General features: G+C 48.2%; 1 protein-coding gene across 2 annotated transcripts in view; it reads left to right on the top strand.

Moving 5' to 3' along the window:
• Positions 1-14,856, top strand: part of LOXL2 (lysyl oxidase like 2) — a 90,736-nt gene that overhangs the window by 26,538 nt on the left and 49,342 nt on the right. For both annotated transcript variants that reach the window (XM_072796259.1, XM_072796260.1), the window contains exons 2-3: positions 3,967-4,381; positions 10,814-10,989. In XM_072796259.1, the coding sequence (XP_072652360.1) occupies positions 4,027-4,381; positions 10,814-10,989 (531 nt within the window). In that variant the 5' untranslated portion in view covers positions 3,967-4,026. The remainder of the gene's footprint in view (positions 1-3,966; positions 4,382-10,813; positions 10,990-14,856) is intronic.

The following is a 14,856-nucleotide window of genomic DNA, read 5'->3' on the forward strand; positions in this document are numbered from 1 at the left end:
CATCTTGAGGAATTAACTAGCCCTGGGAAGGTTAATTGTGTAAAGCACAAACAAAATGCTATTTTAAAGGAAATCAGAGAAGACATTCTGATTAGAGGAAGAATTTCCTCTGCCCTTCCAGGCCCTTTCGAGCTGGGCCAAAAGCCTTATTGACACAAGACGGATTAACAGAAGAAAAATGTCATTTCATATGTACAGGGAATCTACACAGACATGGAAATTCCAAAGATCGGCAGGCAGAATGAGGTACAAAGAAAGGGGGTAGAGGTCTGGGACTTCAAAGGAAGGAATACAATTCACAGGAAGATGATAAAGACCAAATGTTTGGTAAACAGGCCGGGGGGGGGGGGGGGGGCAGTGGGGGGGAGGGACGCAGAAACAATGGGACACACAGGACTTGGATCAGATGGGCCTGGCATGGTTCCTCCCTGTCTGCCACACCTAGTTCAGATCTTTTTTTTTTTTTAATAATAAATTTATTTTTTATTGGTGTTCAATTTGCCAACATACAGAATAACACCCAGTGCTCAGATCCTAACGTAGTGATCTGTGGTGACAGCTCTTCCCAGAGCAGGTCCTCTATCTACAGTCTTTTTAGGCAGTTGAGGGGGAGGTGAAGAGCTTTTCCTGAATCTGCTGGGTTTTGATTGCTTTTAACTCAAACTAATCCTCATGCCAAAGCAGCGGGTCTTGGAGTGGCTGTCTCTGGCCCCTAGAGGAGCACATGTGGGGAGGTTTCCTTGAAGAATGGGAGGGCCTGGGACATGTGCCATTTGGAGGAGACGGGAGAGGAAAGGGATAGGGACACCCTGCCCCAGGTGTAGCTTCACCCAGGTAGAGGCTGATGTGATTGGACAGGTGACACATGAAGGTCCAGAGTAAGAGCAGAGAAGGGGGGAGCTGGGACTGGAGCCAAGAAGGTAGCTGCGTGCCCAACTGTAGAGGTGTCTCTGCCCCAGAATTTGGGCATTTCTTCTATGTGCTGGTGGACTGCTGATGCCTTGGTACCTTGGGATTTCTAGTTCTGGCTGTGCCTGCACTAATGGGCAACTCCGGTGAAGTCCTTAATCCTCTCTGATTCTCTGGGAGACCTGGGTGGCTCGGTGGTTAAGAGTCTGCCTTTGGCTCAAGGCATGATCCCAGGGTCCTGGGATCGAGTCCTGTATTGGGCTTCCCACAGGGAACTTGCTTCTCCCTCTGCCTATGTCTCTGCCTCTCTCTGTGTTTCTCACGAATCAATAAAATCTTAAAAAAAAAAAAATCCTCTCTAGTTCTGGAGTTTCTCCCTTGTAGAAGAATCAGAACCCTTGCCTCCCTGACTACGCCTCTGGGAGCCTGCGGATGCAAAGGTGCTCTGATGGGGATGGAGCAGGGCCAAGGCAGGGCAGGTGAGGATGCTTCCCTTCAGAGCCACGCTGCTCATTGTGCAGGCTGTGGTCTGAAGGGGGCTATTGCAGGAGCCCCCATGACTTTCTGAGCTTGTTTGCGAGTCACAGGATGGCAATGGGGGGGCCTTCCACAGTCCTTGGTCCTGATCATCCTCCAAGCACTGGCATCTTTGCCCCCACACCTATTACAAGGGACTGGGCACTGCTGGACCATTGGGACAGACATGGGCCTGCCTCTCTCCGTGGTAGATCATTCCTCCTGGACAGCTCTGGCCTGTTATCTAGTCCTTCTTGATGGTGAAGTGCCGTGAACTGATTAAGATTAGCCTGATCCTTTGTACCTGGTTAAAATAGAAAGTATTATAGTTTTAGCTTCCATCTACCAGTAGGTCCTAGGGCCCCACATCCCAAGCCTACTTCCTCTCCTGTGAAACAGCTGCAGTCCTTTTAAGCTAGTATTCCCCTCTCTGGATTATGGAACGACCAGGACACATGACCTAGGTATTTATCTCTTGCTATAATCCTCACTGTGGGATTATTAGAGGTAGTCTCCATCTGGGTATGGTGACCACAGTCTTGAGAATTTAAATTTTTTATTTAGCGAATGCTCTTGTAGTGCTTGCTATGTGCTGTTCATTCAATCTTCTGACACTTCTGTGAGCTAGATAGTATTATCCCCATTTTATAGGTAGGAGACACAGAGAAGCAAAGAGAAGTATTTGTCTGAGGTTGCACAGCTAGTAAGTATCAGAATGAGGATTCAGACCCAAACTGTCTGGCTCTGAAGTCTGTGCTCTGCTGTCCAGTCCTCCCTTGTCTGATGACTGGCCACTCAGCCCCTCTCCTGCTTGCCACAAAGAGCTTTATTTTTTTAAAGATTCTATTTATTTATTTTATTGATTGATTTGAGGGAGAGAGAGAGAGCTTGAGCAAGATAGACAGCACAAGGCGGGAGCACAGAGTGAGAGAGAAGCAGACTCCCCACTGAGCAGGGAACCCAATGGGGGTGTCAATCCCAGGGTCCTAGGATCATGACTTGAGCCAAAGGCAGATGCTTACCTGACTGAGCCACCCAGGCGCCCTGCCACAGAGAGCTTTATGCTTTCCCTCTATGCTAAGAGTGGACTGGTACTTAGCCCCATGCACCCCTCAGGGACAGAAGCTATGAAAAGGGATGGAGCTGTCACCAGCACATCACTGGCATCAGGACCACTGTCTGAGGCTGCTGTTTGCAGAGACCGCAGCTCAGCTAAGGACAGACTCTGCATGAGGGCTTTTAAAGGAGACTTTGCTACTGACCTCCTCATTCAGCAGCCTCGTCTGTGTTGTGGTCCAGAGTGTAAGGTGTAATGAGATTGGGGGTGTGGGTGGGCAGCATGCTGCTGTGTCTGAAGCCCTGGAGCCAGGAAGCAGAGCCATAGGAGGGTTCACAGGTGTGTGCAGAGAACAACAGCCCATGTTATTCTGGTGCTTCTCCCAGTGTTATTCTCTGCACCTAGAAGAGGCCCTTTCTGTCCACATCAGCTAGCATCCCAAAAGAAAGAGGGTCCCTCACACAGGGACACCCAGAGAGGGCACACAGGACCCCTTCAGTGTGGTACCCTTAAGCTCCCCACTCCACCAGCAGCTCAGTCCCTGACACCAAATCACTTTCTCGTTCAATAAACATGTCCACAAACCTGTAATGTTTATTCTGGAGGAGCCAAAGAATGAGCTACAAGTCTCGCCCTTGAGAAGTTTTGTAACCTACCTGGGGATATGGAAGTGTCTGGAAAGGTTGAGGAGAATGTCTAGATAATGAGCCCACCTCGGAAGGAGAGGACCCTGGAGGCCACTTCAGTAGGGATATTGCATGAAGGAGGCAGGACCTGGTCTGGGCCCTGGGGAACCAGCTGTGCAGAGGTGGGGAGGAAGGGGAAGAATGTGCTGGATGCTTGCCCTTTCCACATCTGCCCTCTCTCCCCACCACCCCCTGGGCCCCAAGAGTCCCACCCATACAGACTGCACCAATGTGCTTGGCGTCGGGCTGTGGGGTGGGCTTGCCCAATAGGAGACACTGGAGAGAGCAGGAGACCAGAAGAGAGCGAGGTCGGGTATTCATTCCTGCTCCTGTTGCTGCGGTTTGGCTTTAAGACCCTTCACTGAAGCCACAGCTCCAAATAGGAAACCCTCTCAGCTTGGCCATTGTCTCTGGTTCTGGCAACTACTCCCTCCCTGGACCCTCAGGCTGGAGTGGGAACAGATTTCCTCTGCTGCCAGTTCCCCTGAACCCTGCTCACATCTCTGTAGATGGTCTTTTTAAGAACACAAGTGAAGTGTGGATGTGCTCTTGGCCCTGCGAGGAGCCCCATTGGGGGAAAAAAAAAAAAACCTAAAAAACCATATCAGAGACCAGGGAAGGCCGGTGGGCAGAGGTAGGAATTCACAGACCCGTGGGCCTGAGGGTCAGGTGGGAGGAGAGGGGAGGAGGGAGGAGGAGGAGGTCCAGAAGGTGAAGAGCTTTAACTACTAAGCAAGAGTGTGAACTCCCCGGATGTTTTGTCGCCCCCTGTAACCTGCCTGCCTCCCTGACTTCCAGGACGGTCCCGCCTGTCACTGGATCAGGCCCTCCGGCCCGAGGGTGAGGACGAAGACCGGGATGGCGAGGCGTGGAGGCCCGCGCCTGGGCGGCTGCCTGGCCTTGCTCTCGCTGCTCCCATCCCTGAGCCTGGCGCAGTACGAGGCCTGGCCCTACTACCCTGAATACTTCCAGCAGCCGGCCCCCGAGTACCACCGGCCTCAGGTGCCCTCGGATGTCGCCAAGATCCAGCTGCGCCTGGCGGGCCAGAAGAGGAAGCACAGCGAGGGGCGGGTGGAGGTGTACTACAACGGCCAGTGGGGCACCGTGTGCGACGATGACTTCTCCATCCACGCGGCCCACGTCGTCTGCCGGGAGCTGGGATACGTGGAGGCCAAGGCCTGGACCGCCAGCTCCTCCTACGGCAAAGGGGAAGGTAGGTGTTCTGTGCCTGGGAGCTGAGTGCTGGTGTCCCTGGAAACCCCAGGAACAGGCCCACGTGCAGTCAACCTGCCAAAGGAAGCTGTGGTTGCTGTTAAGTGTGAATTCCCCGTAATACTTCACCCGGACAGCCTCCTGCATCTGTAGGAAGGTGGGAACAGACAGGTGCCAGGAAGGGCTACGGTGACTGTCCTGCTCTGCCTGGGACTTTCCTAGTTTTAGCTCAGGAAGTGTGGCATCCTGGAAAATGCCTCCTCCCGGCCAAAGCAGAGCCGTTGGTGACCCTCACTAAGGGCAAGGGTCAGTCAGTGCCCGTGGCTTCATGTGCCCCGCCTGGGTGCCGCGTGAGCCAGGGGACGTGGCTCTTCTTACAGTCCCCTCCTCGAAGGGGTGCCGGTTGCTCTTTCCCACAGAGACTCTCTCCATTGGGCTGCTCATGTAGCGTTCACAGTGTTCACACTAATATGCTGTTCTGGGCTCGTCTATGATAGGAACAGAGTTGCTTTGGGATTTTCACTCTGGTTGGCCTACTCTTTCTTCCCTTGTCAAGTTCAAATCCATATATTTTGGGGAAAAAATATTTTGGTAAAAGCTTTGAGGGAACGGCAGGTGTTGGAGCTGAGAACCCCGAGCTCAGTCCTTGTGGGGGATGGTGGGGCGCAGTACTAACCTGTGATATTCTGGGCTAAGGGTCTTAGAGTCTGGGACACTAACGTTTGGGAGCCTCTCTAGTGATTGTATATGTAGCCAGGTTTAGGGGTCATTGAAATAGATCATTATTATGGTCCCTTCCAACCCTTGCTTTCTGTTATTCTAGAAATTATAGGAAAAAGGGTACCCACCTCATATGTATCTTACCTCTATGCAGTTGAATATGTTCTATTGGAATAACCAGACCAAGAGACCACACTGAGAGTAAAATGTCCTCTGAAGCTGACTTGAGATTCCCTAGCAGGGATGAGATGAAAGCAGTAAAGATGAGTTAGCAAATGGTGGGTTTTGGGGGGTTTGTTTGTTTTAAGAGAGAGGAGGAGAAGAGGGAGAACCCCAAGCAGGTTCTAGCCCTGTGTGGTGCCCAACGTGGGTCTCTGTCCCACAACGCCGAGATCACAACCTGAGCTGAAATCAAGAGTCAGATGCTCAACCAACTGAGCCACCCAGGCGCCCTGCAAATGCTGGGCTTTTTAAGCCCACTTCCTGTCTTCTTTACAGAGCTTGGGCCATGTCAGAATGCCCAGGTGGCTTAATCAGTGAAGCATCTGACTCTTGATCTCAGCTCAGGTCTTGATCTCAGGTTGTGAGTTCAAACCCTGCATTGAGCTCCACGCCCAGCATGGAGCCGACTTAAAAATGAAAAACAGAAACCTCCAGACGTGTCTCCATACTTCTACGTCTCCATATATTCTGCTGGCTGAGTGACCCAGGGGTAACATCAGGTTTGTGTTTTTAATTCCAGGCTCTCAAAGCCTAGGTATTTTGTAACAAATACTTCCCAATGACTGTGGGGTTTTTCCAGGGACAACTTTATTTTATTTCTACTCAGACTTAAAGTTTACCTGTCATCAGGTTAGATGGGTGTGGTCTTTCCCCATCCAGGTTCACCTGGCCAAGTGTGGGCATGTGGTGGCTGGGGAGGTGGGTTAACCTGGCTCAGACTTTGCCACCCAAGGAAGATGAAGGGAGAAGGGTTCAAGGGAGCAGAGGGGGTGTGTGAGGGAGCAATTGAAACCATGGTCCCTGGGGCGCCTGGGTGGCCCAGTTTGTTAAGCATCTGCCTTTGGCTCAGGTCATGATCCCAGGGTCCTGGGATGGAGCCCTGCATTGAGCTCCCTGCTCAGTGAGGAGTCTGCTTCTTCCTCTCCCTCTGCCCCTCCCCCCTGCTCCTGTTCTCTCTCTCTCTCTCTCTCTCTCTCTCTAAAATAAATAAATAACAATCTTTAAAAGAAACCATGGTCCCTAGAGTCCAGGCTGGGTAAGTAGGACTGTACTACATAGCAGACTTGTTTGGAAGGCTGCTGGGGTCATGGGTCAGGGTGGAGATTGCAATACAAGAAGGAGTGAGCTAGAAACATCTTTGGGATGGATGTAGATGGAGATGCACAGCAGAAGGGCTGAAATGGACATTGGGGCGGGGTGCCATTGTTGGTAATGATGAGGTCTAAGCTATGACCACAGGAGAGTGGCTGATGGGGGCAGGGGAAAGGCACTGCAGAGAGAAGCTATAGTAACAAGAGGCCAAAGCATCCTGGAAGGGTCATCTGTGTGGATATTGAAAGAAACCAGTAAGACTTAGGAAAGGAGAAATCTCAAGGAGGAAGGAAAGAAACAGATGCTAAAAAAATTGTAAACTGTCATGTCTCCTGGACTTTGAGGATTATGTTGTCTATATAAAAGCGGTACTTGGCTTTTGCATCTTGAGAGGTCTTTTAGATATAAAAGTATTTGAATTTCTTCAGCATCAGGGTAGGATCCTTAACTGGGTACAAGTTGGGTACTCAATACATATTAGCTGATTAATTCATTTTGATTTAGGAGAATACTAAAAACAGTTGACCAGCAGTCCTTGACATAGGGACCAGTGAATGTGACCAGTGGCCAGGGGTGTGCTCCATGGGAAGAGTTTAACCTGCAGTCGGGCTCTGTGTGCACACTGGGAACCCCACAGCTGAGCACTTAACCAGACCAGTGTTCTGGGAGTGCTCGCTATCACCTGCTCCTCTGCCCCTCAGGCAGTAGGAATGAAGCCCGAGGAGATCACCCAGGTACTCCCAGGTTTTCCAGCCTGGATTGTCAAGAGGTCTTTTCCCCTAAAGTGTATCTGAGCTCAAGGAACTCATGGACCCTTTCAGAGGGTTCTAAAGGGGGACAGATGTTCTATTTCTCACCCTCTGGATGGGTCTCACAGCAGCGTCCGGTGGTGGTTTTCCCGAGCTCGGATCTGATACCTCCTCAAACCCCCACACCACCCCATCCCCCCATTGTTCAGATCAGAACGACAAAACCAGCAGATGACCACAGTGGGGCCCCAGAGGTCCTAACTTGAACATTTGTCCTGACAACAGCAGCGAACACTCTGGCATTCAAATGGTTTGATTTGTGATCTCTGTCTTTCAAATGGTTTGTTGATTGGTTTATATATCTCTTCTCCTTTCACCAGGAGAAGTATTTCTTCGAGTGAATGAATGGACAGAGAGTAGAATGAAGTTTGGCTTCTAATTGAATGGCTTTTTGTGTCCAAAGTTAGAGCCCCATCTGCGCTCCAAGTGCCACTTTCCTAGCAGCTCTGAGATAGTGTCTACCGAACTGTGCTCAGACCACCCTGCGTCCCAGCAGGTGGAATCAGAACAGTCTAGGTGATAGGCATTAAGCATACAGGGAAAAATATTGTTATGGAATCAGGTCAAATTAGTACATGGTGCCTGGTGATGCTATCCTGGGCTATGTAGAAAAGTACACTTCCACCGTCTACAGAAAAATACCTGGTGAGGGGGTGCCTGGGTGGCTCAGTTGATTAAGCATTTGCCTTTGGCTCAGGTTGTGATCCCGGGGTCCTGGCATCAAGCCCTGCCTCTCCCTCTACCCCTGCTTCTGCTCTCTCTCACTCATGTGTTCTCTCTCTCTCTCAAATAAATAAGTAAAAATTGTTAAAGAAATAAAAATCAAATGTTCCTTATCAAAGTGTGAAGCAGGTCATAGCATGTCTGTTTTGCAGCTCCTGATGGTTCCATTAGCTGCACGCTGTCCTGCTTCCCATCCCCTTAGCTAGGGTGGTTTTTCTCATTGCAGATGGAATAAGGGCCCTAATTCTTTTCATCATCTCTGTTCCTTCAGCAGCTCTGCCACAGAATGTTCCAAAGAAGAGGCCCCGCTTCAAATGCAAAGGGTCTTTTCCGTTGCTAGTACTTAGCAAGACAAACATTGGTTTGTTGTCCAAGCAGCAATTGATTAGGGAGCATATGTTTCCAAGGAGCTTGACAGCTGGGAAGCGAGGCCAAATTGAGAAACCAGTTGGAAAACCTCAGCCCAGATGTTTTCAATAAGCTTGTTGTTCCCCACAATGCATCTGAGACACTCTGGTTTGAGCCCTGACCAGCCATCGGTCACAGCACACACGTCTCAGCAGGGCCAGGGAGTCAGGGACTAGCCCCGTGTCCTCCCTGACCTCGAAGAATCTCAGAATCTCCTTGGTTTTCTCATCTCTACAATGGGAGTATTCATATCTGCATTTTCCCTACATCACGGAAACAATGGGATTCCCTGTTTTTCTGATTTACTGGAAGGAGGAAGGGAAAGGGGCTTGAACATGTACTAGGCACATACATTATCTCACCAAATCTCCATGGTGACCTGCTTGTTGGGGATCTTTGTTTTCACTTTAGAAATGGGAAACAGGCTTGGTCAAGCAGCTGGCCAAGTTATGTGGTGCCCAGGCCCGAGGCAGAGAGAGTCTGATCCCTGGTTATCTGCCTCCATTAACCTGTCAAGTCCTGCCTGGAGCCCTAAGAAAAAGACATTTGATTTTGTTTCCTTTCAATTTGTAGCAGCACTTACAAACATCACCCTTTAGCACTTTGAGAAAAAATTATTTTGAGTTGGGGTGAAAGACACGTAACATAAAATATGCTGTCTTCACCATTTTTCAATGTGCAACTAGGGAGTGTTAGGACCTTCATATTGTTGCACACCGATCTGTAGAACACATGTTATCTTGCAGACCTGAAGCTGAAGCTCAATCTCAATCCCCATTAAACAAACACTTCTCATGCTCCCCTCCCCCAGCCCCCGGCAGCATCCTTTCTACTTTGTCTTTGGGAGCTAGACTACCCCAAGTACCTCATCTAGGTGGAATCTACAGTTTTTGTCATGTTGTGATCGGTTATGTCACTGAGTATAAGGCCCTGAAGGTTCATCCGCGTTGGATACTGTGTTAGAATTCTCTTCCTTTTTGAGGCTGAGTAAGTCCAGGGTGTGTGTATACTGCAGTTTGTCAGTGGACACGTGGGTTGCTTCCAGCCTTTGGCTATTGTGAATAATGCTGTAATGCTCATGGGTGTGCAAATATCCCTTTGACACCCTGCTCTCAGTTCTTTGGGCTATAGACCCAGAAGTGGGGGTTGCTGGGGCTCAGGGTAATCCCATTTTTATTTTTTAGGTATTTATTTATTTATTGAAATATAGTCAACATGCATTACATTAGTTTCGGGCGCACAGCCTAGTGATTCGAAAAGTCTGTGCGTGCTCCCCACAAGCGTAGCTCCCGTCTGCCACCACACAATGCTATGACAGTACCATCGACTCTATTCCCTGGGCTGTGCCTTTCATCCCTGTGATTTCCTCACTCCATGACTGGAAGCCTGTATCTCCCATTTTTCATTTCTTGAGGAACTGCCATACTGTTTTCCAGCGTGGCTGCACCATTTTGTATTCCTGCCAACCACCCATGCACAAGGGTTCCCGTTTCTCCACAACTTTGCCAACCCTTGATATTTTCTCTCCTTTTGACAGTAGCCATTCTAATGGGTGTGAGGTGGCATCTCGTGACAAACCCTCTAGCACTTGGCCCACTGAAGTGCACATCTCTACTTGGTGCAAATCAGGTATAGACATGTGAGGTGAGCAGAATTGCACAGGGCCCACCAGCCCTGCCTTCACCTGACTTCTGGAAGGTGATGGGGCAGCTCTGTGGCTTTAGTATAGCAGGGGAAATGTCAGGGAGAGAGAAGAGCACTGAATGGACCAGGCTCTGGGCTCACGGGGTGGCCCTGCAGGATGAGCCACCCTCTGAGCCAGAGCTCTGTGTGTCAGGTGGGCTGACTATCCCTAAGGCATGGGGAAGTCAGAGGAGGTGATACATATAGAAATTCCTTAAAAACTCTAAACCCTCAGGTGCAGGTTAGCTTACCTTTTTACTGAGAGGTCAGAGTTCAGCCTCTGCTGTAGATGGAAGGTGAGTCTGACTGGTGCCACAACCAGTCTAACTACAGTAGCCATCGTCATCCTTGTTGCCTTGTTTGAGTAACTGTGAGCCAAAAATAAACTAGGCATGTGCCATGTATTATCTCTGGTCCATACACAGCCGCAGTTGAGGCATCTGACAAGGTATCTGACTTGACCAAGGTCGTATAGCTCAGTGACCCTGCCAGAATGAAACCCAGCTTAGTATCCAAAATCTTGGCTCTGTCTACTCTATTATGTGACATCTGGGCTCAAATCTGGTTTCTGTCCAAATCACACTCAGTCTACCATGTCAGCTGCCTACTGTGCAAAGGGAATCCAGATGCCCTAGAACTATATCCGGTATCTCAAACATACTACACATCAATTGATGACCACAGTAATTATCAAAATTAGGGAAAAATCCTCTATGACATTGGTGCCCTCCAAAGACTCAACGGCTCTTGGTCTCCCTCTTCTCTGCTTCCTTTAGGACCCATCTGGTTGGACAATATCTACTGCACAGGCAGAGAGGCCACCCTTGCCGCCTGCTCCTCCAATGGCTGGGGTGTCACCGACTGCAAGCACACAGAAGACGTGGGCGTGGTGTGCAGTGACAAAAGGATTCCTGGTTTCAAATTTGACAACTCATTGGTCAACCATATAGAGGCAAGTTTTGTGTTCTTAATGATTCCCACACATGACTATTTCCCTTCTTACGTGTAACTCACTTCTCACCTGCCCATTCCAAGAATAGCGTGTGAGTGCTAAGGAAGGGACCCAAGGCAGCCTGACTTGATGCTGGACATCGGAGGGGAGGGTTTCTGGAGTAAGGGAGACCACCAGTGGGGAAAGGGCATCCAGACACAAAGAATGGCTTGGATGAAGGCCCCGAGGCCCTGAGGCATGAAGGGGGATGATAAGTAGGTCAGTACTGCCCAAGACTAAAATGTGAATGTGGGAGTAGTATGAAATAAAGCTATAAAGGCAGACATGAAAGCCCCTCTGTGCTCTGCCTAGGAGTTTGCCATTTCAGTTGGGAAAATGTAGTGGTTATTATTTTTTTAAGATTTTTAAATTTATTCATTCATGAGAGACACAGAGATAGAGAGAGAGGCAGAGACACAGGCAGAAGGAGAAGCAGGCTCCATGCATGGAGCCTGATGCAGGACTTGATCCTCGGTCTCCAGCATCAGGCCCTGGGCTGAAGGCGGCACTAAACTGATGAGCCACCTGGGCTGCCCTGTACTGGTTATTAATTGCCATGTAACAAATTATCCCCCAAAGTTTGCAGCTTCAAACAATATACTTTATTATCTCACTTAGTTTCTGAGGGTCGGGAATCCAGGAGTGGCTTAGCTGACTGACTCTGATCAAATTTTCTCATGAGGTCACCTGGGGCTGGGGGTCCTGTCCCAAGCTGACTCGTGTGGCTGTTAGCCAGGTTTGGTTCCTCGCTGTCAGCTGGAACCCTCTGATCCTCTGCACGTGACCTCTCTATAGGCTGCCTGAGTGTCCTTAAGACATGGCAGTTGTCCTTCTCCAGAGTGAGTGATTTAAAAACCAAAGCTGAAGAAAGGCAACTTAAAATTGCCCTATTTGAGCTCCAAAGGAAGTTCTACCCAGACTATGGTAGACATTTTCCTTTCATGACTCACAGCCATCCTACTCTTTTTCTCATATGTTCCTAGAGCACACTGCATACGCCCAGGAACTTGTGTAAACCTGCATTATAGCATGGAAAAGGATTTCCACCTTTCTCTCAAATGGCAAGGTCAGACCACTTCTAGCTGACACTCTTCAAATGCTGCTATTTTAGCTGGGAGTAGTAGACAAGATTGTTAAAGAGCTAATGTACTTTAGTGTTCCAGTTATCGACAGTAAGTTTGCTTTACTGTAAAGTCTGTGATTTGGAAGGTGGGCTTGTCCAGCCCAGTTTCACACTTCCCATCTCCACTGCTTATGACTTCACATGGGATAATTAGCACCCCCTTTCTAATGAGATTGGAAGCTCCTGGGGGATAGGGTATACCTAATTCACCATTAGATCCAATAGAAATAGCATTAGGTACCTGGTAGGAATGGTGTTTCCAAGCCGTAAATTTTCTTCTTTTTTTTTTAAAGATTATTTTTATTTATTTTTTTAAAGATTTTATTCATTTATTCATGAGAGATAGAGAGATAGAGAGAGACAGAGAGAGGCAGGGACACAGGCAGAGGCACCCAGGGATGCCCCCTAAATTTTCTTCTTAAGAGTACATACCAGAGGGACGCCTGGGTGGCTCAGTGGTTGAGTGTCTGCCTTCAGCTCAGGGTGTGATCCTGGAGTTCTGGGATCGAATCCCATATCGGGCTCCCTGCATGGAGCCTGCTTCTCCCTCTGCCTGTGTCTTTGCCTCTCTCTCTCTCTCTCTCTCTCTCTCTGTGTGTGTGTGTGTGTGTGTCAGTGAAGAATAAATAAATACATTCTTAAAAACACACACACATACCAGAGATCCTTATCCCCATAGGTGAAGAACCTCCCAGGATCAAATATCAAATTAAACAATGATAAGAAGCACATAGAAGCAAATCATTCCTTCATTGCATTGCCCTGCTTAATAGAAAAATGAGCTTATTTGTAAGATCTACAATGGGCCTCTATTCAGCCTAGAACCTCAGGATAATACAATTGGATTATCAAGTGACGATCCAGTCTTCCGATCATAAAAAAGTAATTAGTAGTTTGAATAAAAAGGTGGGCCAAAATATCAGTGGGAGAATGAAAAGACTCATCTGCCATTAGAAAAAAAATGATCCTGGAAAAAGGATTCTGGATATGGCACTTCAACATTCAAACATTCAAGTGTTTATTGAATGTGGCTCCTAGAAAAAAACAGAACCTTGACTGGGTAGACTAGGTGGAGAAACGACACCCAAAAATATAGTAAGAAGTACTTTTGTATTCTGGAAGTTCTAAGAGTCCCCCACAAAAGCTTAGTACCTGTCTTTATTCTGGACCTTTGTTGGGTACCTGCTGTACACACAGCGTGGTCTGGAATACCATTAGGGAAAGAAAACATGGCCCTTATAACCTGAGAAGACAAGATGCTTGCCTTGGCAAAGCTGGAGGATCATTCCAAGGCAAAGAGCCTAGACTCTAAGTGAATTTACAGTAACCCAGAGAGGGCTATGGTGAGGATAACTGGTTGAAGAGTGGGATGACTCCCACAGCCTTCCACGCTTTGCATCTTCCCAGAAGGCTTCCCTCTTGCTATTGTACAGTCAGGCTGGTTACCATGAGCCACATTGGGAGCTTTCTCATCTGACTGGAAAAGGAACTCCAGACACTGTGGAAACTTTGAACTAATGAGCAGTAATCCCCTGTAACCTCTTCCCTTTGGTGTCAGCTCAGTGGAGGTCGGGAAAAGGCCCACATCTCAAGATGTCTAAGGAGAAACTTCGAGAATTGCCACTCCATCTAGGACTTTGTGGCTAAAGCTCATGCTTACTGTCAGGGCTGGCCTAATGGATAGGGAGCTGCCCAGACCAACTACAAGGGATATTTGTGGGATGTTGAGAAGTTTCTCCAAAATACCTCATGTAATAGCCTGTGTCAGTGGCTGAAATCATGGAATCATTCCTCTTGGCTAAAGAAATGTCCCCTATTAAATGTTTTTGGATGAGAGGAAGAGATGTAGGCTGGTGGACATGGAGTTAGGTGGGGTCACAGTGCGGTGACTAATAGTACCTAGGAAAACTGCAAGCTAATCAATATGAGCACAGTGGATGGTCTCTAACAGTAGTTCCTGGGGTCCCGCTCCTGCCTCTTTAACAGCAGACATTTACATGGAGGTGAAAATGTGCACTGATAAAAGTTGTAGAGGACACAAAACTAGAAGGGATTGCTGGGATATAACATTACTGAATGAGATTCAGAAAAACCTCAGTAAGTTGAGATAAATAGGCCCAAACTATAATATATTAGGGATGAATAGAAGGTCCTATTAAAGGTTCATGAAAAAAAAATCAGCTACAGAATGAAAGCCAGGGAGAGTGACTGAAAAACATTGATTATATCTTTAAAATCCCTGAAGGGGGGACGCCTATGTGGCTCAGCGGTTGAGCATCTGCCTTTGGCTCAGGGTGTGATCCCGCGGTCCCGGAATCAAGTCCTACATCAGACTCCCTGCGTGGAGCCTGCTTCTCCCTCTGCCTGTGTCTCTGCCTCTCTCTCTGTGTCTCTCATGGATGAGTGAATAAAATTAAATAAATAAATAATCAATCAATCAATCAATCCCTGAAGGAGATTGACCTAAAGCTCTGTATAAGCCAAAGCTATGATATGGTGGGGGAAAAAAAAAGTGAATGTGCACAAATGGAAGAATTCATCCCCTAAATTCTTTGTTTTTTTGGATCAAGAACTGAGTACAGAGTTCAGTTCAGGGGCCATCTCTTAGCTAGAGGACAGACCAGCAAGGTGGAGATAGATCTAGAAGTCATATCGTATAAGGAAATGAAGATACAGTGACAAAATAGAGAGAAGAGGAGACATCT

This window comes from Canis lupus, chromosome 24, assembly GCF_048164855.1.
Source record: "Canis lupus baileyi chromosome 24, mCanLup2.hap1, whole genome shotgun sequence".
Taxonomy (NCBI): Eukaryota; Metazoa; Chordata; class Mammalia; order Carnivora; family Canidae; genus Canis; species Canis lupus.